General features: G+C 40.3%; 1 protein-coding gene across 1 annotated transcript in view; it reads left to right on the top strand.

The window, feature by feature from the left end:
• The window catches only part of arhgap35a (Rho GTPase activating protein 35a), a 113871-nt gene that overhangs the window by 70431 nt on the left and 16379 nt on the right, over window positions 1-27061 (top strand). The window contains exon 4 of the mRNA XM_078533180.1: window positions 804-948. Coding sequence (XP_078389306.1) covers window positions 804-948 — 145 coding nt within the window. The remainder of the gene's footprint in view (window positions 1-803; window positions 949-27061) is intronic.

The raw sequence follows: 27061 nt of genomic DNA, 5'->3' as shown, positions 1-27061 counted from the left end.
ATGGAAAAAGCTTTTCTTCGTCTATCTTATCTAAACCTGTCATAATCTTGTAGACCTCTTTGATTTCCCCTCAACCTCCTTCACTTCAAGAACAATTCCAGCTTGTTCAACCTAACCTTGTAACTAAAATTCCTCATCCCTGAAACTAGTCTGGTAAATCTTTCCTCCCTCTCAAAGACCTTTGCATCCTTCCTGAAGTGTGGTGACTAGAACTGGAGCAATACTTAAATTGTGGCCTAACCAGAGCTTGTCTATAAACTTGGATTTATTTTGCTATGTTTAGTTTGTCTTTGCATTTGGCAATTGTTACCACCCAGCTAATTATACATGAGTCATGTTTAATTTGCAGTGGTGTAGTGAGAAGGTCTCTTGAGTCAGTTTGTGGAAGTGTTACCTTTTTAACAATGGTGCGTGAGGTGGACCTGAAGAAAAAATATGCTGCATTGCAGTTAATGCTTTATTTGCTAAATGTAAAAACAAGACTTGCATTTACATTGTGCTTTTCACAACCTGGGTCTGTCTCAAAGCATTTTACAGCCAGTGAAATACTTTTTGAACTATAGTCAATGTTCTAATGCAAACTGCCATTATTGACTGAAATCCTAAATATGAGCAATTCATTTCACATGATAGCAGAGAGCTATGATGGATCTTGAGCATGAGAGCAAGCGTAATGTTGTCCTGTTCCACTATCATATCCCTGAAGTTTAATCTGAGAATTTATCAACACTGTTTTTGTTAAATGTGCTATGAATGTAGATTCTTATGTTATTAAATCTTTTGCATATTTCCTTCATTCACAGAAGCCCAAGCCCAGATCTCGACCTTCCATTTCAAAGAGTACTTGGGAAAGCAATTATTTTGGAGTGCCTCTGACTTCTGTAGTGACAGTGGAGAAGCCTATTCCTGTCTTCATCGAGAAATGCATAGAATTTATTGATTCTAATGGTAAGACCACATTTCTGATGATATCATGCATCTGATTCCTTCAACTAATGTAACATGTGGGTGTCAGCACATGCACCAATCTTGTATCTGATCGACTTTGTCGGGACAAGTTTTGCTCATGAATCAAAAACTGCTTTTGTGCACCATAACTGAATTCATTCTCTTGATTCTTAGCAAATTTTGCAAGTTAAATCTCAAGGGATATAAAAATAAGCACTTGAAAAAAGCAAAGTCTGCAGAGTATGTTTTTAAAGAACTGCAAAAGACCTGCATTGTTTCAACAGAGGCATCTGGAGTAAAATGACATATAGTTCCCACTTTTGCTTTGAGGTTAAATCAGATTAGTTAGGAATGGAATGTACAGGTGGTTCATTTGATGCAACAAGAATCCTAATTTCTTCACTAATTCTTTCAAAACGTTGACTGTAAAGATTTCTTCACCACCTTCGCGGTATACCTGTGGACTCCAACACCCAATAGGAGAAGCCTTACCAGCACTTGACTGCTGTTGGAGCATTAGTGGTATAAATTTATTTGTGTAAACTCTTGGATTTAGTATTTGTTTTATTATAAGCCATCCTTTCCCTGTGGGATGCTGGTGCTATGCAACGGTAGTAGGATACAGGTGTTAGACCAATTATCTTGGTTGTGCTGTTGCGACAGAAAGCAAGTAAACATGAACTTCCCCCAAAGGGAGGGATTAGTAGATTAGAGGGTGAGCTTTGTGTTCTTGCCTCATCCCTAGACACAAGCAGCTGGATCCTGAGCAACATTGGCAAAGGCCTCAACTGTAAGGTGCCAGTTTTCATTCTCAGACAGCAAGGCAATAAGGCTAGGAGTGGGGTGGTGGTAGAGAAAGGAACTGGAGGAAATGTGGGGGGCTGGGTGGCAGAGAATGAAAGACTTTCCTGTTTTTAAAACGATCCCTGCATTTAGTCCATAAGTACTCTGTTCTATGTAAGCAGCACTGTGAACTCAGGGCTTTGGGAGAGAATAACGGAGCAGTGGTTATTTATTTAATGAGTCTACACAATGAGGTCTGTAATTAGAGGATCCACAATAGAGTCCACTGGATTGAAAGCAGCCAAGTGCCCTACTGTGCAGCTTGTCACAGAATCTTAAATGGAACATGCAAAACTGATCAGAGAAGGTAGGATTTAAGCAGGTATAACTTGTTTTGTAAACTGGAACCAGCAATTGTGAGGCAGATAATAAAAATAAGGATTTATTTCTGCAGTTTTGAGTATCTCAGCTTTTATTTGATGCTTATCATTTGCTTAAGAGTTGAATATTACCAGATATGCTAGGTGCAGTGATATTTGAGGGGGTAGGTAGATGGATGTGAGCCATGCTACACACCTACTGTTTCAATTCTGCATATTAGTGCCTGCACCTCCTGTATGAGTGATGTCTCTAATCTGCATTAAATTACACTGCCAGATACAAGAAAAGGACTATGAACTTGTAAAATGTCAATTTGTGAATTATTTTATCCTGCTGGGTCACTCCATAATTGTGAAATCCAGCTGCTGTTATTTCACACATGCTGTAAGCTTTAGACTAATACAAATTAGGCTGCTGTTCCATAAATTCTGTTAATTTTTAATAAAGTATTGTTTGGGTTGAAAACTGAGTTTTTGGGGAGAATTTTCTGAACTTTGAGGATGTTGTTTCTAGATGTGTTTCCCAAGATTGACCACTGACAACCTGTCTTAAGGTAAAGCAGCAATCTGAAAGAAAATTATTCTTTGTCGCAACTTATTGGAAAACCATTGACACTAATGAGAAGGGTGAAAGTAGTTTTTAGTACTTTTTGGGTGGTTACAAGCGTAACTGCTTTCATTTGCCCAAGAAGCTTTTCACACTTGACCTATTTTTGACACTACGGCATACACTTCTTGTAATGGAAGTAACCGTCATCCAGTGTTGGACATGCTGGTTTGGCTTCTCTTGCTACAGCCTTTGACCAGCCTGCTTCGCTTTGCATACTCTTTCCTTTTGAGAAAATGGCAATTTTTATTTCCTGTACAATTAAGGTAAGAGAAGGATTGGCATTAGCGTTGCATCTTTCTAATGGAGGAGTTGTTAGGGTAATTACGGGAGAAATGGCTGCATAGTACAGATTGCTTTCAATCTTTTTGTTCATTGTCTGTACATGTCCTGATCAGCCTGGAAGGTGTTGACGTATAAAAGCTGTGATTGCAATTGGCATGTTTCACTGACCAGTTCAGATCATTTAAGTGTTCTTAGCGTTGTATAAGCCCTTATATTTGCATTCTTTGCTAATAGTTTGGATTTTTGCTCCTTATTTTCCTTTCTTTTTGTTCTCCCCAAATATATTGACTTTTGCTCAGATTACAATCGTGCAAGTTTGCTCATGTTCCTTGTCCAAGTCACATCTTAGTGAAGACGGCCTCCGGGTGCTGAGGCCAGTTATAACATTCCAAATGTAACAGACCAAAACAGATCATGTATTGAACCTGGCACCTCACTGCTCATATAGCTTCTTTACACACTGCCAACCAAACCACCAGGGACGCTGACAGAGAATATTTTCCTTCAGCTAATATTCTTATTGGAAAGTATCCATTCATCTCTTAGAATGATGCTTCATTGTGGATTGTTTCACCCATAAATTTAAAAAGATTAAAGTAGCAATACAAACTGAAATGTGGCTTACTGCCTTTGAGTTTATTTTGTTAAAACCTAATAGGTTTCTGCTGGTGGAGAGGTTAATCCTTCAGGAAATAGTTTGTGCAGAATTTTGGGTTGGCTTTTGCTATTAGATAATGCAAATTTCTGAATTTTGGCCTCTGGTCTGAATTTTGGTATTAATTTATATGTATGAGATCAATGTTATAACTATACATGTTGCAATAAATTTGCCGCTTTTTAATACTGTGCAGTATGATGCTTAATTCGTCACAAGTTGCTGCCAGGTTAGTTATAGATCCATAAACAGCTGTTCTCTGCTGTGTGTGGCTTAAATGGTATCACCAGATGTGCCTCAAATTTGGCAAAAACCTCTGCGGTTGTATTATGGGAAATTTTCCACAATTAAGTGGATGTAGCATAAATATTTTGAGCATGTCTGCCATTATGTTGAATTGAATTAACAACAACACTACTAGATGACATTCAATGCAATGGATAGGCAATAATGGATACTGGGGAGTGATTAAAACCTGGTAATCCCATCAAGGGGTTTGAGTGCTGTCATGAATTACAGAAGAGAATCTTGCTGTAGAGTCACCTGGTTTTTAGATCTGTAGTGGTGGATCTCCTGTGATGCCAGTTGGTGATGGTAAATCAGAGGCTAAGTGCCGTGTTCCACAATGTACTAATCCCAAAAACAGCAATTTCTTCCCACTTTCACCAGAGCCAGACATCCTTGCCTGACATCCAAAACAGTGTTTCCTGCTCTTTTTATTTTTCAATCCTACACCAATTAACAGGGTGTCAGTCTTTTTAACTCATCTCACTTTCTCTCTCTTGCTCTCCTCTCCCTGGTGTGCTCTTCCTTGTGCCACCCTGGCATGGCCCCCCACCCCACCCCTGCTTCTCCCTATTCCCCCACTAAGCAAAATGTCTTAAATTGCCTAAGGTGTTTTGAATACCATTTGTCGTAAATTAGTGCGTGATCTGGCTTATAAGACATGAATCGTGCAATGAAAGGTTGTATAAACAAGTTAACAACAGCATCTTTTAATATTTAATAAAAATAACTGCAAACTCCATGTAATATGCTAATTGTTTCAATCCTTACTCAGCAAAATTGTTTTTTAAAAAAAACAAATTTGGGCAAAAATAAAGCTTCACTTTTGGGGAGAGGTGGGAAAAAGAAAAATGAAATCCGAAGTCTTTGTTATGTGCGATGTATTGTGCACAGAGTAAATTACTCTTTGGGTGTGATAACAAGGCCTTCACCTAATTGGGAATTCAGGTGATCTCATTAGTTCTAAAAGCAAAGCTAGAGGATCCGAATTCTCTTGGCTCTGAGGTAAGATTTTCTGCATTGTTATTGGCTTGCAGTGTGTGCTGTTTCCCTATTTGAGAGTTGGGTTTTCTGTGTCAGGAATCGATGGTTGTACAGGCTACCAACTCTCTGTTTGGTTGGCGTTGATGCACGATGATACTCGACTCGGTTGAAATCACTAGTGTTGAAGAAATAAGAAAAATTGATAGTTATTTCCAGGGAATTTTATTATAAGTTAGGACAGTATTCAGTCAAATTGCAGTCTATGCTATTTCAAATTAGCATTTTCGGTTTATATTTAACAAAAGCATTTTGTCTGATATTCTCCACCAGCTACAGGCAAGATAGATCAGCCAGAAGTAAAATGCTCGAGGGCTTGCTCCTCTCTGGCATTTTCTGTTAAACCATCTAATCTTTTCGATCTAATAGCACAGGAGGATGTTGCCTCCCGGCTGGCATTCTTTTTGTTCCATCTTGCTGGAAAGCCTCATTCAAAAATCTTCCAAGCTGGCATTGGGTACTTCCCATCTCTCAATTGATTTGTTTCTTCCTGATGGAAGAGTCTTGCACTTCATTTTTATAACCGTTCTCCTGCGTAGTATTCTTAGAATGGCATATCGAACCGTTGGTTTTTGTGTGTGCGCCTGCCTCCCTATCCAGCTCTGTCTGTTGGGCTGTTTTGACTTCATTCACTGCAAATTTTATTTTTCCCTTGTTATGGCTCAAAATCAGTTGGTATTAAACTCCATTGAGAAACATGAATGAAATCTGATCCAGTCCTTGCTTGATGCAGGAAGTGATGGATTAGAAAGGAAATCTCTATTTACAATTTGCTTAACCTGGGTAACCTGAAACCTTCACTTCAGGAGGGCCTTTGACTCCAGCTACAATTCTGTTAATTTTCCTCCTTTTCAATTAAACTAAGGTACTGAGGAATGGTAGTTAGTACAGTAAAATAAGAGTTGAAACATACTGGCTTTCATTTCTCTCATTTAGGCATTTTAAATTAAACATTAAGCATCACAGCTTTTGAAAGCGATCCTTAATTTCAAAATGGCAACTCCCTGAGAAAAGAATAATTTAGACAGTATTATGATTAGTTTTCAAGTTCTTAGCATTATTTAAAGTTTTTTACCTTGATTGAAAAAAAGAAATTAAACTGTAAAGTCATCATTATTCCAACTGCTATTATCCACATTTATGATTATCTATGAACTAGACCAATGGGAGTAATGGTATTGGGTCACGTCTTGTTTTCAATTGTTGGGCTGTCTGTTCAGGTGGTATCATTAATCGTTATTTCATTCAAAGTGCTGTGTACGCTCCGCTAAAAATTGCAGTCAGGCGTTTGATTTGAGTATTTTACTGGTGTTGACTTCTAGCTTAAGTACTCAGCCAGCTGGACAGACCAAAAATGGGTCACTACCTGTGCGAGCCTTAACTAGCTGGGCAAATTCATGGCTAACTCATCAATGGTGCACAGATGTCCTCATAGTAAAAGTGTTGTACATCTGTAATTGTTTTGATGTTACCAAATCTGCCCCATACTATAAATTTTCTGGAAGTGTTGCAGCATGAACTGGGTCAAGCCTCCATTAGAAGTGATTGTTTGATATGATTGAGCTATTTGACCAACTAGCATCCAGTTTTTGAATTAAGCTAAACATTGTGCATAGCCCACATCATTCTGCATTCTATTCAGTTTCGTTAATTGATATTGAGTTTCATATTTATAGCATTGACTGTGTTCGGCTAAGAAAAATATATTATAAGCTTTGTATTTTCTCTTTAATGGTATGAGGTTGGAAAGGAAATCGCATTGATGTTTTCTCTTTGCTACTTTGTTTTAAGTTCCTGCCAATCAAACATTTTAAAACCTTGTACTGGTTGCCATCTGATACCTTTCTTAATAAGTTGGATGGAAAGGATAATTTCCCTTGTGCGGGAATCTAGAACTAGGGGGCACAGTTTCAAAATCAGGATTTCCTATTTAAGATGGAGACGAGGAGGAATTTCTTCTGAGTGGTTAATCTTTGGAATTCTCTTCCCCAGAGAGCAGTGGAAGTTATGTCATTGAATGTATTCAAGGCTGAGTTAGATTTTTGATGTATAAGGGAATTCAAGGTTATGGAGGGCAGCCAGGAAAGCGGAGTAAAGGCCGCAATCACATCAGCTGTGATCTTATTGAGTGGTAGAGTAGGCTTGAGGGGGCCAAATGGCGTACTCCTCCTAATTTCTTATGTTATTTCACATTTAATGAGGCATTGACTAAATACAGCAGTTACATCTGAAATGTAGTATCTAGCTATCTGTTCCCTTTACCCAGCTCCAGCAACCCCAACCCATTTCACTATCAAGGAATTGCTTAAACAGCAGTGATAAAAATTGATATCTAACTGCAGGCATTTATCACTTAATGACTGTAACTGCATGGCATTCCAGAGTATATTTCTAATAATTCCTGAGTAATATTGACATATTGTCAGTGTAATTTAATGAAAACTTTTATATTCATAAAGATTCTTTTGCTTGGGCAGCAAAGCGATGTAAGTCACTGGTCCCTGTGGCACCTGTGATTTACAGGACTCTTACACTCACTCTTTACTATGTTGTGATGATTAGAACAGTATCTTGTATTCGTGTTCCTAGATTTTTGACTCGTGAATTGAGTTCAAATCCTGATCAATAAACTCACTATTTCAAACAAAGTACTTGAATGGGAATAGGAAACCCAGAGGGAGCATTATTTTTTTCCCAAGTCACACCAAAACCACCCCTTCCTGTTTTTTTGAAGCTCCCTTGATGCCTCGACCAGTTATTGCAGTGAGTGGCTGAGTCACTTGCACCAGGAAGTTTCGATCTGCAGTTTAGGATGCCGCAGTTGGCCTCGCTGGGCTGACGAAGGGAAAAAATATCAAGCCAGTGTGTTGATTTTGATAATAGTCCAATGACTGTTTCTGGCAAGTGTGCGCCCATATATAGCCATCTGGTAAAGACCGGATTGGGTCTTACTGTGATGCTATCCAAGATGGAATAGCTTATCAAGAATCACTATGTTCAAACCATATTTGAAGAATGTTCACTTAGGTGAGGGATTGGAGGGGGTGACCTCTTGGAACTCACATAAAAGTTACGACCTTCAAGAGAGTGGGAAAGGCATGGAAAATCAATAAAAATAACCATGATATTTCATGCAATTTTTGTTGACCATATCCATAGAGGTTCATGATTCTTTAGGATGAGAAACTCCAAATCTACTCCTCAGCAGGTCCAAAGTTATGTTATTGGAGGACTTTTTAAAAAAAAAAATAGAGTCCAGGACGATGCTTGTAGATGGGTATATTTCTAAATGGATGGTGGAGCCCTTTGAAATAAAGCATGTTCCCCATTGACCTTTTCTTTTATTTATCCCACAGGCTGAATTTGCACTTGCTGTCTGTGATTTAAATGTATCACACAGGGATAAAGCAAAAGGCTGTTGGAGGAGATTATAATTCTTTGTATGATTTCTAACAATTTGTTTCTCCCAAAAGTCTCATGGTGGTGTCTTCAATTTAAACAGATCTACTACGCTCCCAGTTCGTTGGTTAGGTTGGCTAGACATGGTTTTCAGGAGCCTGATGGTGTGGACTATTGGCCTCTACATGAATTACACCCTGGTGCTGTACCTTGCGCACCAGGCATTTCTAGGATGTGATGGACAAGCCTATCTTGTCAAACGAAGAGTGAAAGGGGCTCCACCCTTAATTCAGTGCAAGTGGAATCTTGGTTTTGTAGTTGTTTAAAGTGCTGTATTCATGATTATGCAGCAGTTAAAACCAATGATTTATTGCACTTTGAAAGCATACTTTACTACCCATCTGGGTGGATGTGGTCTTGAATGGCAGCATATTATTTTGCAATTTTGAGATTGTGGGTCTGACAAACAAACAGTTTTATTCTGTGTAAACTATATAATTAATCTGTGTGTTCACTATGATGATTTGATTTGAAAAGCACCTTTTAATCTTTTAATTCCCACCCACCAGCCCATGGCTTTATCAGAGGATACCTTTCATTGGAAGTGGAGGAGCGCGGGGTTTTATGCAGGAGATAGGAGTTGAATAGTGTTACCTATAATTAATGGCACTCATTTGCTTTTTGAGCACAAAATACTGTGATTACAGGAATTTTAAAGAGGCTCAAATACAAAATTTAGAGAAGAATGACTGGAGTGACTTCACTGCAGGGATTTATTTCCCATTCAAGTCCTTAATTCCCTCAGTTTTAAAGTGTATGAATAAGGAAAGCTTCTATTAAACTAAAATTCTCTTTGTTCTGATGTGTGTTAATCCGTGGTTCTTCAGCTTACTTGTTCTGTTGAGAGACTGAGACTGACAGGGCCAATGCCTGGATGTTTGTGTGCACTGCGTTTTTTCCTTTTTCTGCTCTGTGTCACTAAATCCCCCACTCAATCACAATATTATAGTCACCACCAATTAAATATCAGGATATACGCCAATACATTCAAAATTTGACACTTTTGCTCAGATTGTAAGTAAAACACGGTAAAAGAGGTTTCTGTTCACAGACTACTTTTCTGCAACACATCAGTTCCCAATAAATGTTTTTTTGGGGAACAAAAATGTTGTTTCTAAATCTTACTCATACAGTACTTTGACAGTGTAAGAAAAATTCAAGTACTTCATAATCTGTCCAACCACAGCCCCCACAAACCACGCACGATGGCCCTGTAGGGAATTGCTTATTCACCCTATGTCTGTTGCACCAGGTCTGTCAGGATTAACCATATGGTTGAGCGGCAGTACTTAATGATGAACTGCAAGGTCTGCTCATACACTTACTGCGTCTGTAATGAACACATTAATATTGCTGGCAGCAATTTTCTTGGGAAAAATTCCAATATCATAAAGAACCATGCGTGAAATATGGTTGGCCGAAGAGTCCAACCATTTGTTTTATTTAGTCCTCTACCTCTGACTGAAAAAGGCAGCCAAGCAAGCTGCTCCTCTGTTTCTGTCAAGGCGGTTTCCTAACCAGTCACTGAAAGGGACAAGAACAGCAAATTACTTGAGCTGCAAATACCTTTCCACATCTAATGAGTTGGCCAAGATTTACACATTTTGCATGTGGAATGCTAACATTGTTTTCACTCACTACACCTGCACTCTATATTTGATATACAAGTAGGTGCTGTATGTTTTTTTAATTACCCCCATTAGCCCAGAGTTTAAGAAAAGTGATTAGTATTTATACACAGTTGTCTACATGGCAAATTCCTAAGCTGTAGTCTCAGAAATCAGGTTGTTCCCATTGCGTGAGGGAAAAAATAACCCATGCTTATTCTAACATTTCTGACATGCCAGTGAACAAGGCTTGGGGCATAGTACCTTCCCTGCTTTGGGGTGAGGCAGTCTCCTGCAAGAAATCTCCATCTCGGAGCTATAGTGTGCTTTACAATTTTGAGTTGTGCTGCCAGCTTTTCCTCAGTTCTTACCCAAAGCTACCTTGTATCAAGGCAAATCTGAAAGTAAAAGTGCAGCCTTAATGTAGTGTACTAGGTTCTTGTAGAATGCACAAACAATGGTATGACGTTTAAGTGCATTGCTGAGAGAGCCCATTGTTCTGTTTTCAGCTTTCCATAGGTATCAATTCTTGCTGGGGTACAGTACTGCGTGCATTATTAACTTCACAGTCCCGTGCTCAGAGGTCTTCTTTTCGTATGCAGTGAATGCTGGCAGCCTATTCGGCCATTGAGGGCACCACACTGTAGTCCTCTTGTGCGCTCGTGCTGTGTTGAACAGAAGTCATTGGATAGTGATCAGGAACCCTATTTGATTTTTGCCCTCTTGCTAGCTTAATGATGCTGAGGCTAATAGTAACAGAATATCTGTCCTGACAGATCAGCAAGTTTACTCAGCCAGGAATCAAATCTTGGTTATCAGGTCTGCACAGCAATTTACCATGTCTGAATCATCAGGGCAAGTTGAATGCTATGCGTTCATCCATAGAAATGACCTGTTTTCTTATTTTCCTCCTCTTCCCATCCCCAACATGTGTAAGATTGTTCCTTTTAAGAGTGTAACCTTTAGGCTGAACAAACTATAGGAGCTACGTAGAAGCTCATCTCCAGTCTGTAACATGTACTGGCCTCTAATGCATTCCATCCAAAACAGCATACCTTAACATTATTGTTGATGGCTAAAACAGGAAAAAAATAAAGAAAAGCCTGAGCCAAATCTCATTAAATTTTCTTAGTCTGAAGTCAACTTTGGCAGAGTGCTGGGAGTTGAGTTTTTTTAATATAAAAATTATGAAATTTCCACATCTGCCTTGCTGCCAAATAGAACGTAGTGAAAATGAAACAACAGCACCTAATGAGCTTTTTTAAGTCGTAAGATCCATACTCACTCTGTGAATGTACTTTGCCCTGTCGGACTGTGTAATTGCCTTTTGATAATTATCTGGCTGGAACCCCCAGTACTAAGATTAGGGGTGAGAACAGATTGTGAATGAAACCCACTGCCCTGCTTGTTAAGTTTGAACAAAATATATCTGAAACGGCAAAAACTGAAGACCTTGTATATACCTAATATCAAGTAGGGATGTTTTTCTGAGTTCTGGGTTAAGGCACAAACATGGTAGAGTAAGAATGCTTTACTCTATTATGCCACACTTGCTGCTACGCTGACTAATTACTGTTCCATATCCCTGTGTTACTTAAATTGCTAATAATGAGAATCATCCTTAAAGACAAATTGCTAACTTAGCTTTGGAAAAGACTGACTTGAGTTTACATAAAACGGTATTAAAGACAGACTTGCATTTATATGACACCTTTCATGACCTCGAGATATCCCAAAAACACTTCACAGCCTAAGAAGTACTTTTGAAATGTCACAGTGGTAAGAAACAAGGCAGCCAATTTGCACACTTCAGGCTCCCATCAAAGCAGCGTGATAATGGCCTGATCATCTGTTTTTTGTGATGTTGACTGGGGGAATTAATACTGACCAGGACATTGGAAATAACTCCCCTGCTGTTCTTTGAAATAGTACCATGGAATCTTTTGCGTTCATCTGAGAGCAACTGAGGCCTCAGTTTCACATCTCATCCAAAAGATGGCACCTCTGACGATGCAGCACTCCCTCATTACTGCACTGGAGTGTCAGCCTAGATCTGTGTTCAAGCCCCTAGAGTAGTTCTTGAATTCCGTTAACAGTCTGGTAATTAAGGAGAAGCACAATGTTCCTTGCATATTAGCTGAAATTATATAGTAGAGGTGAAGATGATTGGTTTGGGAATGTACTCGAAGTGTCATGGGGCTTTTTATCACTCGGGCAGATTGAAGATACCAGGATGGAAACAATGAATTCTTTCTATTAGTTTGATTTATGAGATCCAAGTTCTGTCTTTATGAAGCCCCTTCTCTTTTGCGTTCAGTGGCTGTTTTTAACTATGACATTACCATATGTCACCAGTGAAGGAGTTCACTATGAATGTGCAAATGGCAAAGGAAGCTAAAACGCAATAATTCACAAGCATGTTGTTTTTAAAAAGTAAACCTATGTAGGACTGTTGCAGTGTTGGGACTCCAGGGTTTTGTTTTTTGAAAACCTTAGTCAGGGTGATGATGTTTCCGTATGAGAGTTGGAATGGAATTTAGTGAAATCTAATAGCTGAAGTTTAAACTCTGCTATTCCTCCTCCCTTTTGCCTTTATTCCCCTAGTAGTCATGTTGCTGTTTAGCCTGTTTCTCCCCCCCACCAATTATCTGCTCCCCTCCCCCAACAGCGCAGTGTACTTCGGCAGTATGTCACCATGATTTTAGAGAAGCACTGCGAATGAGCATGTGAAACTTCTGTGCAATGTCCAGTTGAACTGGGGAAAAATACCCGGCGCTATAATTATTGATTCTTTTCTTCCAAACTTGGCTTCTGCCTGGAAAGGTCATTTTGAACTGCAGGGTATTTAAGACGAGTTACTGTTTGTTACAGGTTGATAACGAAAGCAGTTGGAGATTTTATTAAGAGCATCATCGTGTGAATTTGCACAACATTAAAGCATACTAAGTTCAGATCATTTCCTATATTTGATAACCGGTAGTCCTTCGATTCGAGGATGACAGCTACTCGTTCGCAAGTTTCCGTCATGGGTCTTTGTGACTGAACATGCTGGTTCTCAACCTATAGATCTTTGGGTGTGGAGGAAAGGAGGTAGTGGGATCCGGAGTGCAGGATTTAATTCCGTTTCTTTCCTCCTCTACTGCCACTCTGCCTCATCATGAAGATGTTGTGACTCAAAGCATGATGCAGCTTGATGGACAAGTTGTTGCTATTTTGAACAATGGGTGGAAAGCTCCTCCCAGCCATTAATGTCAATGTTGCTGCGCTTCAAGGAAAACTTCAGAGTGTCTTTGAAGCATTTTCCTTGCCCTTCCCTGGAACGTTGCCATTTGAGAGTTGAGAAAACAGGACCTGGTTCAGGTGACCCTTTACAGCCATCTAGACAGTGTGCCCAGTCCATTGAAGTTGATTTTGCACGAGTTTTGCTTGAAAGCATGTGGAGCTGGCTTCAAGAAAGACACTATCATTAGTTCGATGTTCCTTCTGTTGAACCTGGAGAATGCAGTGGAGGCATTGCTGATGGAATTTAGCGCTCTTATGTGTCACTGATGCACAGTCTATGCCTCACTGCAGTACCAGGAGTGTGGTGACGACAGCTGCTCTGTACATTAGGACTTTTATTGGCTTGCAGAGGTTTTTGTTTTCAAACACACTCATAGTTTGTAGAAGGCTGAACTGGCGCAGTTGATCTGGTGTTGGATCTCTTTGCCATGATGTCCTTTTGAGAAGGTTGGCTGCCAAAGCACAGGAAGTTCTAAACATACTCCAGAGTGTTGTCTCCAACATAAATGGCAGGTGGAATGTTTTGGCTGACCAGGTCTGTGTTGTTATGAGTTTTGTTTTACCAACATTCAAGGACAGGCTGAGTTTCTTGTATGCAGAATTAAAGAGATCGAGACTGACTTGCAGATCTAGTGCAGAGTAGGCAACAACGCTACAACCATTTGCTAGCTGTAGATCGTGTTTATCTTTGGTCAGTTTTATTTTGGCACGGAGATGATTGAGGTTAGAGTTTCCACCTTGCCAGTGTTTAATGACTTAGTATGACAGTATCAGTGGTTTTAGTAATGTCGCTACCAGCTAAGATGACCACTTATTAGCAGGAACTCTTCAGTTATTGTAGCTTTCAGATACGTGACTACAGTGAGCTATCATACGTTCATATGATGCAGTTTGGTCTGGCCCCCATGTTAAGATTCAGATGCGTGACTTCAGTGAGTTATTTAGCCTTTGACATATCTGCTACGCCTCCATTGCCTTCAGGTTACCAAGTAGAGTGATATGGACAGTCTCCGAGAAAGTGCCTAGACTGTACACTCATTTTACCTTAGAGTGTAGATGTTCATGTGTAAAAGGAACAGCCAATCTTTGCAATTCTGGGTGAGAGTTGACATTATATACAACGCAACATATATCACAGTTTAAGAACTGGAGCTCCCTAATGGCTCAGCTGAACAGTTGGACCTGAGAGCTGGTATTTTCAGGAGAGGAGAGTAAACTGAATGATGGATAGAGCTTAAAAATTCCTCATTATTAACCTGCTAAGTAACAAAAATGAAACGTTTATTATGTGTATTCAAATTGGGGTTTGACCAGCAAAGGATTGTGCTGTACTGTGTTGACTATATTGCTCAGCACTGGGTTTGCAGAGATGGCATCAACAAAGCAACAATTGGACAGGTCAAGCATACACAGAGCTTTAAGGTAATGAAGGTTAAATTCAGTCCATGTACGAAAGACTAATTGAGTTATTGTGGAGGATGTAGGGACATGAGCACAAGTTAGATAAGCATCGAACTGGTTAAACGTCAGGAGGTTCTTTTCACAGTGTCATTGACCAATGGAACAAGTTTCTGGCTTGTGCAGTGAATGCAGATTGGCTGCAACCGTTCAAAAGTAGCTGAGGGAGTTTTCAACTATGGCCACCACTGACATAATGTGTGAGCAAGGCTAGGTGCAGGTATTGGTGAATATGCCTGTCACTGTTACTGTGGTCTTCTGGAACTTGTGTGATTGCCTAAAGGGTTAGAGAGGAAGTTGTAGAGATTTTGCCTCCTAGACTGGCCGAGGAATTTTCCTTGCTTGCCTCGGATTACATGCCTGACTGGTGGAGGGATGGATGAATGGGGAGATTGTGTGCCTAAGTTACAGGATGGGACAGACTTGAGCCAACCTGTCTTTCTCTATGTGTCCCGTCATATGTTTGTGTACTACAGACTCCTAGATTCCTTTTAGTTTCATCCGTGCTATTTCACCATTTGTGGGGTACATGTATTGCCCCTTTTTACATATGTCCATATTTAATTTCATGTACGCACTGTGTTCTCTATTTTATATATATTTTGTCCAACTATTGTTTGCTGGGCTGCCTCCTCCGACTGCCCCTCTTGTTGATGCTATCTATTATCCGTGTCTCTTTCCCATGCTATAGTGCTACATACTGTAGCCCAAATTTAATTCAAACTTGCAATAACACCAGCCTATATTGTTGCATAAAAATTTTCTTCTTTGCAATCTAATGCTATTGTTTCATATTCCTGCACGTACATTAAAAATATTCACTTGCTTTGTTATTATGCGTTCTCCAGTTCTAATGTTACACTTCTCTAGGTGATTTCAGAGCAGAACAAAAAGAGGTTTGTATGAATGCAACACTTTTGGATTTTCCCCAAACCTTTTGTTTGCGCTGGGATTTGTTATGACTTTAGAGTAAGTTTTTTTTTAAACTGTGGAATATGACTGTGCATGAGTCTTAATATATTTTAAGCTTAAAAAAAACTTTATTTTACAAAATTGAGCTGTAATGTCTCCTGCCTATGCCTTAAGCTCTGAAGCCCAATACATGTCTCCACCTTTAAGACACCCTTTAAAAACTACCTCTTAATCTGTTGGTTATCTGTCCCAATACCTCGATGTCAAATGTTGTTTGGGACAATTTATTAGGTTAACAACTTGCATTTATATAATGCCTTTATGACATGTAGTGATTGCTTAGAAGTTGCTTTCTAAATGATGAATAAACATGTAATAAACACATTTATCTCTTTCGTTTGTGCCCCAAAACACTCCTTGCCTCTAACAAAGATGCCACTGCTGTCGTTGATGGCTGAGAGGAAGTGAACTGTTGATACGTGAAACAACTTGCAGTTGTGCAGCAGTGTTGAGTTGGGTCATTGTCCTCACTCTGCAACCTGTACTTGCTTTAGGCTTGAACAGTCACCAGTACATGAGAGTTCTTGTTTGTCTGTCATCCCTCCCACCTCCTGCAGAGCGAGTGTGTATAGTATGTTAATTTTGCTACCTTTTTGTGATTTCCGCCTTGGACAAGCAGTTGCCTGTAAAACAAGTTTACATGTCTGTTTCAGTCCATCATTCATCATTCGTTATGTAAGTTTACAAATTAAAATTGTAACATACTGAATGTTACAGGATTAATTTGGGTGTTAATGCTTTCTCCTTCCTCCTGAGTTTTTAGTTCCATGTCTGATTTGTACTAGGGCCTTGCTGACCACTTCTCTATTGCCCCCTTTTATTTTCTAGTTGTTTCTTCCCTTCTCCTATTCCCACCAAAATGAAGGTTCTTCAAGCTCTAACAATATTGCTTTCTTGTCACTAGTGTTTCAACAGTGTTGGGTGTATAATTTCATACTATGCCCACTTGAACTGTAGGGAAACACCCAGTTGTATAGTTATAGGGTTTGAGCACTTCCCCAAATGCATTTATGTGGTGAGTAAAGGTAACATTGAACCATGTCAGACTAGCTCCAGATTTATTGGGTATAGCTGCATTTAAAATGCTTTGCAATAGAGTTGTGAATATAGAGCAGGATTGGACTTTGTTCTACTGGTATATGATACTGTTGTGAAATTGAGGAATGTGGACCTGATTTACATTCCAGTTGGACAGAAATGCTGATGTAACCTTTGATTAAAAGCTGTACATTCTTGAACATTGCCTGTTTTGTAAAGTAACAGTACTGGGGTGGGGTGGGGGGGGTGGTGCAGAGTGGGTTGGTAACAAGAAAAAGCTTGCTTACATTGGAGCTAGAGCGACCAGGACCTTCACTGTGATCCTGATACTGGAGTCCAATTGCTATTGTTTGCATAATGGCTTGCAGCTGAAATCTTGTTGAGCACCCTAGTGAAGGCGTTACATGAACTGCAGTTGCAAATGTCTTCATCCATTACATGTTGCCACAACAATGGCCTGTTCTACATTTTAAATCCAAAAAGTGGTTGTAATTAAAGATTACCTGTGCTTTGGTTACATTTCTGATGTGTGCACTCTGAGTTCCCACTTGCAACCTAGCCCTGAGTGAATTGTCACTCTGTCCACCATTCTGAAGGTGTAGAGTGCTGTATGTAACAATTACATGGCTGTGCTTGCTTTAGGGAGTGGGGTAGACTAGACTTAGTTTGGGTTTGGTTAGAGAGTAATGTCGTCTTCACCAACGTTTAGCAGTCATGTGTAAAGAAATGTGTATGTTTCTGCTGCAATGGCGTGATATCATGACAACCAAAGTTACCAGTATGTTGGACCAATTAGTTCCACAGTTTTAATATGATACTGCAGCTGGAATCCTTGTCAGAACCAGAATGTTATATCCATGATTGAAACCATCATCTCTCCAATAATGCAGCATTCCTTCAATGCCACTCAAGACTGTCACCTTAGATTTTGAGTTCAAGTCCTGGAGTGGGGCTGAATCCTTTTGACTTGGAGGTGAGTGTCCAACTAACTTAGCCAAGCTGACATGAGAAAGGATAGATATTTGGGAGGAGAGAGAAGAGTAATAAATCGGAGAATGTTATTCTGTAGGAATGATACTTGAAGCATGGTGCTAGATGTGCTCAGCACTCTTGGAACAAATACCAGCTTTGAGAGAGGATGAGAAAAAAATAATGGGCAGTAGGGGAGGGGCTGAGGAGAAAAGGAAGATCTTGTTCCAAAAAGTTATCCAGGGAATTCTTGTAAAGTAGGTCAACCCTGCATGAAATGAGTGCCAGTTTGCCACGCTAAATGTTTTCTGGTTGCAGGCACTGGCACATTGTGAGCTTGATTATATTTCTTCACTGCTTCAAATTGCCCAGCCGCCATGTTAATACAGCAAGACCAACTAACCTCTGCTTTTCCAGCTCCGTTGCTAAAATACTGTATTACCTGTTCTCCTGAAACTCAGGCTGGCGACTTGCCTTCTCACTTGTACTTATACTTAGAACTATCAATTGCATGACACCCAACTGCTCCCCCTCGTCTCTGGTTAATTGGCCGCTGCTCACAACAAACTTGCACCTCTTCATTATTGCAATTGCAGCATGAATTGCAAAATAATAGTGTTCATGTAATGTAATAAGCTGTTTTGTGCCCAAGTTGCATGAGGTTCAAATGAGTTATTTGAAAATATTGCTTATAGTTCGAGTATGCTGCACTTAAAGTCTGCTGCACCTGAGGCATGAAGCATGGTCAGCAGCATGCAGGCAGTTAGGGACTTATTGTTCATTTTATGAACATAAAATCTGTTCTAGAATCAAATTCCATCAGTATAGGGCTTGTGCTTATATTTTTCTCTCAGTCGTCTTGTTTGTTAGTGTCAAGTAAACTGGTTTTTCCTGCTGCTCACAATGGTTGACACCAAACCTGAACAACGGCTGTGAAATTGAAATTCAGAATTCTTCTGGAAATGAGCCCTATCAGCACTGATGCGTGAGGGAGAGTGCACACCTCTTTGTAAAGCATGTTCAAAAGCGATTCTGCCATCCCCTTGGTGGCTTAGCAGAAAATCCCCTGTGTCACATAGCACTAAGTCATAAAGATTGGTCCCATATTCAACACCACCAAGCTGTGCTCCAGAAGACCTCTCTGAGGCAGCAGGTAGGATGGAACTGTTGCTGTCTGGGCTAGTTAAGGGAGAAAATCAATGTTTGTACTTTTAATCAGTATCCTCTGCTGGAAAGTTCCCTATAAAGGTGTTGAGTGAATGGACTCACCTTGGCTGTGAAGCCCCCTAAGTCAAATAGTATACCAATACTCTTAAGTACGTTCAACACATGAAAAATTGCCATTGGTTAAGAAGCCAGAGGGTTACCGGCACTTGAGAAACTGTACACCAAGCAGAGTTGGCACGATCAGAAAAGGAAGGAATAAAACATGCAATATCTAGAATTGTTGAATCTTGAAGGATCTTCAGCTTGTGGGACAGGTGAAATTGCTTATTAAACTATCTCTTGTGTTAGTTACTCCTCTTCATCTCTTCTGTTTTTTTGCTTACAAATCCAGTAGATTGGAGAATCCCAGAGTTGCCATCGGATTCTGATGCATGTTTAACATTTTCTGAAATAAGGCCCATGGAAGCTGGAAATTTCTGACACCAGGTTAATTAAACACTTAGAACCTGCTTAACACTTTTATACTATGCTCTATACTGGATTCTTTTCCCCCAGCTTGCAGCCTGAAGGTATACAGGGTACACATCTCACATTTTAAATCATCACCATTAAATCAATAAATACTTCTCAAGCCTGAAATTAAGCATCGTAAATAGAACATCCCAAGCTGGTTTCCTTCCCCTTGCCCCCTTCCCCTTTGCTTCTGTTGATCAGTTCATTCTAAAGTCATTTTACATGCTATTCTTGACTTCGAAAGAGCAACAGGAAAAAAATCATGAATTTTGAGCTGAAAGAATGCATAGTTGATCAGTCCATATCTGAAAGAGAAACATTCATTTATTTTTCACATTGAAACAGTGGTGATTCTGATGATGGGCCATACTTGAAATGCTAAGTGTCTGATAAGCAGGTATTATTTTAGTCGCAGTCAGACCACTGGCTGTGCAAAGTAATCAGTAAGATGTGTTGATAAGCACATTATGAATGAATTTATGTAGATCACAGAAGAGCTGCTTTGAATTCTTGGACTTGCAACCCATCCTTTGCCTCAATCTTTATTCTGTAGGCCCATAGGTATATATGAGCACATGTCATTGCCAGAGGTATCTTGTGTGTCCTCTACGTATGAATGTGATTCTCTAATATGCATGAAATATGTCTTCCTGCAATGTCGTCACCCTTACACTCTGAAGTTTTTAAACCTTGTCCACTTAAACCTTTCTAACTTAAGCACCCAGCAATACAATTTTGGACTGGATAAGGGTACACCTGAAGTGTTAAACTGTCATTTTGCAGATATTGACAGCATGGGCAGTTCTCTTTTGTTCTTTTTAATCTCTCGTTCTTCTAAATTTGTGTTGTTCACTGGCCTTACACAGCCCTTCCTTTGAAGTTTTGATGGTTACACGTTTGCCACTGATGATAGCAATAGGATTAATTTGATGTGGCAAATTAGCAAGATCATGCCAGAAGTATATGAGCACAGTGTTGAAGCATAATGATTTGTATGTGCATTTTTCTAGTATCATATTTCACTACATTTTGATAAAACAGAATCCTGCAAAATTTTTAAGTGCAATAATCAGTCCATTCAAGTTGTTGCATTAATTAAATTTTTATTAATTTAACATTTTAAAATTTTGGCTGAAAACCCTTCACCAATAGAGTTCATAAAAAATCACATTGCAGACTGAAATTAGTTTGGCCCAATTTTATTGCATCCATAAATGAGTAGTGTGTCGTACATAGAACTTCTGCATTCCTTCCCTGAAGTGGCACATTGCTTAGCTCCTCTCTTCACAGCTTCCATTTTGAGACTTTTGTTGTTAAGGTTTTCCTGAATTGTTCTGTGTCTAGCAAAACAAGAATTGCTCTCTTGAAGTTGAGGGAGGACAAGGAAAGAGGTTTTTTCTAATTTTTTTTGTGTGCAGAGCTGATCTCCTGATACAATCCACCAGTGAGACTCTGGGTTTGAAGAACAGCATGTGCAGTTCAGCTTCCCAGTGTATTGTAGATGATCGGAAGCTGAAATCTGATTTAAAAATTGAGTTTTCTTCATTGTTTGGCACTGTGAAAGTGCAGTTTACATGATCGCATGGCAAAACCATATTCAGATAGTATTTGGGCAGTTTCTATGATTGCAGCCATTGTTCCCTGTTTCATTTTGGGAGCCAGTAAGGTATTGTCTATACATACCACTACAGTGGCCTTTGCTCTTCACCGTTACAAATGGTGGTTTCAACAACTTCGTAAAGACACGAGGTCCTGAACTCAGCCCATTTGGTAATACTCATAGTGGTAATTGCCAGTGTCCCTTTCCATCTGAACTTTACCAGTTGCAAGATAACACAAAAAACCTACATTACACTATGCATCTTTGAGGCCATAAAGCAGCCTTTAGTGAGGAATTGTACAGCAATGTCTAAAGTAGTTACAGCTTTAATTTCTTCACTGTTCAGCTTGTATGGTTGAGCACATTCATTTCAAATTCCAATTCCTATCCAGAAAGTGTTCAAATGGTTTCACCTGATGGCTTCCCAAGCATCTTTATGGCTGCTCAATCGACTTCTGATATGCTCAGTTTCAGTTGTGGCATGAAAATAAGGATGTAGACTTTCATTTATTTGAGATGCATTAGTATAGGCTAATTCTGGCTCAGCAGTAATCTGGATATCCATTACTGAATTCCCAGCAAAAAAGTATTCTTTATATTTAGGAAAAGTTTGAGTGTAACCATATTTAATTGAATTAGAGATGAATTTGCATATAGTGTCTTAAAACATGACAAAACATTGCAAGGCGCTTCTCACTGGACTGCAACAGACCAAGCAGTAGAGGATGTGGTGCTTGAATTTAGATGCTCAGCTGTTAAGCATATTCAAGATCGAGAGCACCCAAAAATCTAAGGAAATTAAAGGAAATGGGATAGTGCTGGAGGGTGCAGTTGAGGTAGAAGATCAACCTAGATCTTGAGTGGTGGAGCAAGCTCAAAGGGCCAAATGGCTGACTCATGCTCCTGTTATGTTCATGATCATAAGGTGGGCTATAATATTGGTGGCAGAGAAAGTTACAAGGCAAAGAGACTTGGGAAAGGATTCCTGGTAGGTGAGGCCAGAAACAAATACCTGACAGAAAATGAGGAACGCTGAAAGAGGATGGTACACAGGAATGCAATCAAGGGACTGCAATGCGTGGATTGGGATGTCCAGTTGAAGTAGTCTCGCAATGTTGCACTCAGACTAGGAGCTGATTTTCATGAATTTATAATCTTGAGATTTGAGGTGAGAGTGCTACCAGCTGATAATATCGAATTAAAACAGCAGTTGCTGGATATTGATCAGGAATGCTTTCTTTTTTGGTACCAGCCTGTGTCATGCCAGATTCAGCCTGTGTTGGATACGAGGTACAAAGGTGTCTCTACTTTGTCCTTTGACACCACTCAAAACGAGAACTTCCTGCTGAAGTACGTTTCCTTCCCAGCTGTCCTTGAGACCTTACTCATTGAGAGTACAAGAATTAAAGGGAGCTCTGCACTGAGTTCACACCTTCAAGAAGTGCTTTAAACTACCCAAAGCTCCGATAATTAGTATAAAGGGGTGGGGCAATTAATTTATATCAAGCGTGACTTGCATGATGTGTTTCCAATGGATTTCTGAGCTAACCTGTGCATGCAGACGTTCAGTGAAATGCAAACGAGATGAGTGACTTTTGGTGATCCATCCATTGATCCTCAGCCACTTTTGAGTCTTGATATTCTGTGAAAGCATCAGGCTTTAATCATGCTCTCCAGTCTCTGGAAAGAGAAATGATCTAGGTGAGCTTATTGCCATAAAAATATTTCCCATTTAACTTCCTTTTAGAAAATAATTTTAATGTGAAAACCTGATTGGCACAGATACTTTAGAAGAAATCCCAGTTGCCTATTTTTTTTTTTGTGACCCTTTCCAAGCTTGTAGATGTAAATTGTTCACCCCAGCTGTTTTTTTTGAGACGGTCCTGCAGGAAGCCCAGGCTTTTGGCAGAGTTTAATCATTCACCCCATCTATAAACGTTGCTGTTTACACAGCCCTTAGCTTCGGAGATGGACTGCAGTATGTAAATAAATATGCAGTCAGACCATAAAAAGGTTTCTACTTTTTTTGAGAAGCATTAGTGCAGAAATGATTAGGTCGGCAGATATAGACCACTTTAATTTCCTGCATGTTCCATCCAAGCCCCAGTACAGATGTCAGGACTCGAATAGCTTTCCAGGCTTGACAATCACTATTGTGAAATAAGAATCTTGTGTTTTGTCTGAACGATTTGTTCTTTTAGTGGAGGAGAAGTTATGAGGGACGATTGCAGCTCTTGTAAGGCAGCCAAGTAGCTACAGTGGTCGAGGGATGAACTCTCAGCCACAGTTTGCAAGTTCAAACCCTGACCTTGATTGTGATTCCACTTCTGTACCTCCATTCATTAGGTCCTGATCATTTCTTGGAAGTGCTTTTATTCTTTGGATTTGTGCGTGAAGAATCTCAGGAGTTAGTGAAGCTTCTGAAGAGGCATACTTTACTTATGCAGCAGTTGCCCAGAGGAGGAACCTTGGAGGAGAGTGACAGTCACGTTGAGACAATCTGTCCAATTGTATTTACTGAAGATTGGCTGCATTCTTTTGGTTTCTTTGTCTGTTTGTTTGAATAGTACGGGAAGAAAGAACTGGAACAGAAAAGTAATTAATCTTGACGGTGCAAGTAAGATCATTTGCATTGCACAACTGAAAGTAACCAAAATACTGCTGATTATTAATCCAGGCCCATTACACTGTCAAACTCAGTGACTCCTCCCAGCCCGCACTTTTCCTTGTTCTCTATCTTTCCACTGATGTTAGTCTAATCCTGTCAGATGGTTGGGCTGAGGCATTTCTTCAAAGCAATTCCCGCCTGCTCCATTTAGGCTTGCTCCCTTAAAAGGGGTTTGCAGCACAGAGGAAAGCTTTGTTCCTAAGGTGTTGACAGAACCTGGAAAAAATGCTCAATTGGAAAACAGGGATCATCCTGGAAGCGGATGAAGAGGTTTAGAAATATATCAAAAAAAATCCTTGGACTCTGCAATGAACTTGGTAAGCGAGTGGCATTGCATGCTATTCAGTTGTGCCAACCAGAAGGTTCAAGGTTCAGCCTTCTATCTGTATTGAGTTAGCTGATGTCTGTTGGGAGAAAATTGAGCTGGGGTGTGTGAATGAAGGAGTGATGGGATTCAGTCTAATTTCCACTCCTGTCCAGTGACCCCTGCTGTAAAGTGCATCTGTGTTGAGCGTCCATGGAGTTTTGATGAAGGATGACTACTTGGTTGAGGCCGCAGAGTGCTGTTGGTGCCTCTTTAGCAATATCCCAGCATGATTCAGCAACCTCGGGTAAGAAGACATGTGGTTTGATTTTTAAACACTTGGGTTGTGAGAATTTACATATTACAGTCCAGCTGTTTGAGAGGTTAATTTTAATGACCCTCTGACATTTGTTTAGCGCATGAAATTAAAAGAAATAGCCTGAATAGCTCTTACCTTGAATTAATTAAGGAGATTGAATACAGTTACCATTGCAAAGTTGTGATTTCAGTCACAGCATGCAAGCAATTAGGGTTAGGTGAATATTATTTTTCCCTGTAATCTCCCTTGATGCCTTCTGTAAATAGCTTGTGTTTAACAGACTAAGTGATTTCAGATAAATTGAAGCTGACGTTGTCTCACCAACAAAAGAAAAGACAATTAAAATATGTAGAATGTGCTGGATAATACTTTACACAATGCTATACATCTTCAAGGCTCTTGAAGCTGGAGATTCCCGGTTACATTGGTATACTTCCTTTCTGTTCTTTTGTACTGGGGATCCTACGGCTGCCAGTTCCTGATGCGGGGGTCTCAGCTAACACTAAACATAAAGTAAACTTGCTAAATTTACTAGCTACAGAGAAGACTAGTTTTTTTTCTCAAACTTTCTCAAATTGTTCTACGGTCAATCTAGCATGTTTACTTGAGTTGCAACTGGGCGCTCTAGATCCATAAGCCAAGAACTGGTACCTCTGACACCCTAAGTGCAATAGAAGAGTAGCTTTATTCAACAACCTAGGTTAACCCGTGTCAGGAGCACTCCTTCCTAGTAATTAAAAATGTTGTCTTGCACCAATGTGCCGATTGTCCTGCCTCAACTCTTACTTTTCAGATTCAGTCACTTGTTCATCTGCAGTTGCCTTCTATTTTCCAGGTCATTAGTGAGACCAATGTGAAAGACTAAGTAGACAACATTGTTGAGTCTGTTAGTTCTGCATATCATCCAACAACAATGGACTGGGGTAGTGCAAGATAAGTTAGATGTTTAATAAAATTGGTTCATCCAAGCCCCAAAAATACATAGATAAAAGCAAAAAACTGTGGATGCGGGAAATCCAAAACAAAAATAAAAATACCTGGAAAAACTCAGCAGGTCTGGCAGCATCTGTGGAGAGGAACACAGTTAATGTTTCGAGTCCGTATGACTTCAACAGAACTAAGTAAAAATGGAAGAGAGGTGAAATATAAGCTGGTTTAAGGGGGGGTGGGACAAGTAGAGCTGGATAGAGGGCAAGTGATAGGTGGAGATAGCCAAAAGATGTCATAGACAAAAGGACAAAGAGGAATGTGCTAATTAAGGGTAGAAAGCAGCACAAGCAAGGTACAGATAGCCCTGACAGGGGTGGGATGAAGGAATCGAAATAGGCTAAAAGGTAAGAGATAAAACAATGGATGGAAATACATTTAAAAATAATGGAAATAGGTGGGAAAAGAAAAATCTATATAAATTATTGGAAAAAAAAGGGAGGGGGATCGGAAAGGGGGTGGGGATGGAGGAGAGAGTTCATGATCTAAAATTGTTGAACTTAATATTCAGTCCGGAAGGCTGTAAAGTGCCTTGTCGGAAGATGAGGTGCTGTTCTTCCAGTTTGCGTTGAGCTTCACTGGAGCAATGCAGCAGGCCAAGGACGGACATGTGGGCATGAGAGCAGAGTGGAGTGTTGAAATGGCAAGCGACAGGGAGGTCTGGGTCATGCTTGCTGACAGACTGAAGGTGTTCTGCAAAGCAGTCACCCAGTCTGCGTTTGGTCTCCAGTGTAGAGGAAACCGCATTGGGAGCAACGAATACAGTAGACTAAATTGAGGGAAGTGCAAATGAAATGCTGCTTCACTTGAAAGGAGTGTTTGGGCCCTTGGACGGTGAGGAGAGGGGAAGTAAAGGAGCAGGTGTTGCACCTTCTGCAGTTGCATAGGAAGGTGCCGTGGGAGGGGGTTGAGGTGTAGGGGGTGATGGAGGAGTGGACCAGGGTGTCCCGGAGGGAACGATCCCTGCGGAATGCCGCCAGAGGGGGTGAAGGGAAGATGTGTTTGGTGGTGGCATCATGCTGGAGTTGGCGGAAATGGCGGAGGATGATCCTCTGAATGCGGAGGCTGGTGGGGTGATAAGTGAGGACAAGGGGGACCCTGTTATGTTTCTGGGAGGGAGAGGAAGGTGTGAGGGCGGATGCGCGGGAGATGGGCCTGATACGGTTGAGGGCCCTGTAAACCACCGTGGGTGGAAAACCTCGGTTAAGGAAGAAGGAGGACATGTCAGAGGAACTGTTTTTGAAAGTGGCATCATCAGAACAGATGCGACGGAGGCGAAGGAACTGAGAGAATGGGATGGAGTCCTTACAGGAAGCGGAGTGTGAGGAGCTGTAGTCGAGGTAGCTGTGGGAGTCGGTAGGCTTGTAATGGATATTGGTGGACAGTCTGTCACCAGAAATTGAGACAGAGAGGTCAAGGAAGGGAAGTGTCAGAGTTGGACCATGTGAAAATGATGGAGGGGTGGAAATTGGAAGCAAAATTAATAAATTTTTCCAGGTCCAGACGAGAGGATGAAGCAGCACCGAAGCAATCATCGATGTACCGGAGAAAGAGTTGTGGGAGGGGGCCGGAGTAGACTGGAACAAGGAATGTTCCACATACCCCATAAAGAGACAGGCATAACTGGGGCCCATGCTGGTACCCATAGCCACACCTTTTATTTGGAGGAAGTGAGAGAAGTTTGAGGAGAAATTGTTAAGTGAGAGAACAAGTTCAGCCAGATGGAGGTGAGTA

Source organism: Cetorhinus maximus, chromosome 32 (genome assembly GCF_964194155.1).
Source record: "Cetorhinus maximus chromosome 32, sCetMax3.hap1.1, whole genome shotgun sequence".
Classification (NCBI taxonomy): domain Eukaryota; kingdom Metazoa; phylum Chordata; class Chondrichthyes; order Lamniformes; family Cetorhinidae; genus Cetorhinus; species Cetorhinus maximus.
Note: the sequence above shows the minus strand (reverse complement) of the source record. Positions and strands in the feature narration are given on the sequence as shown.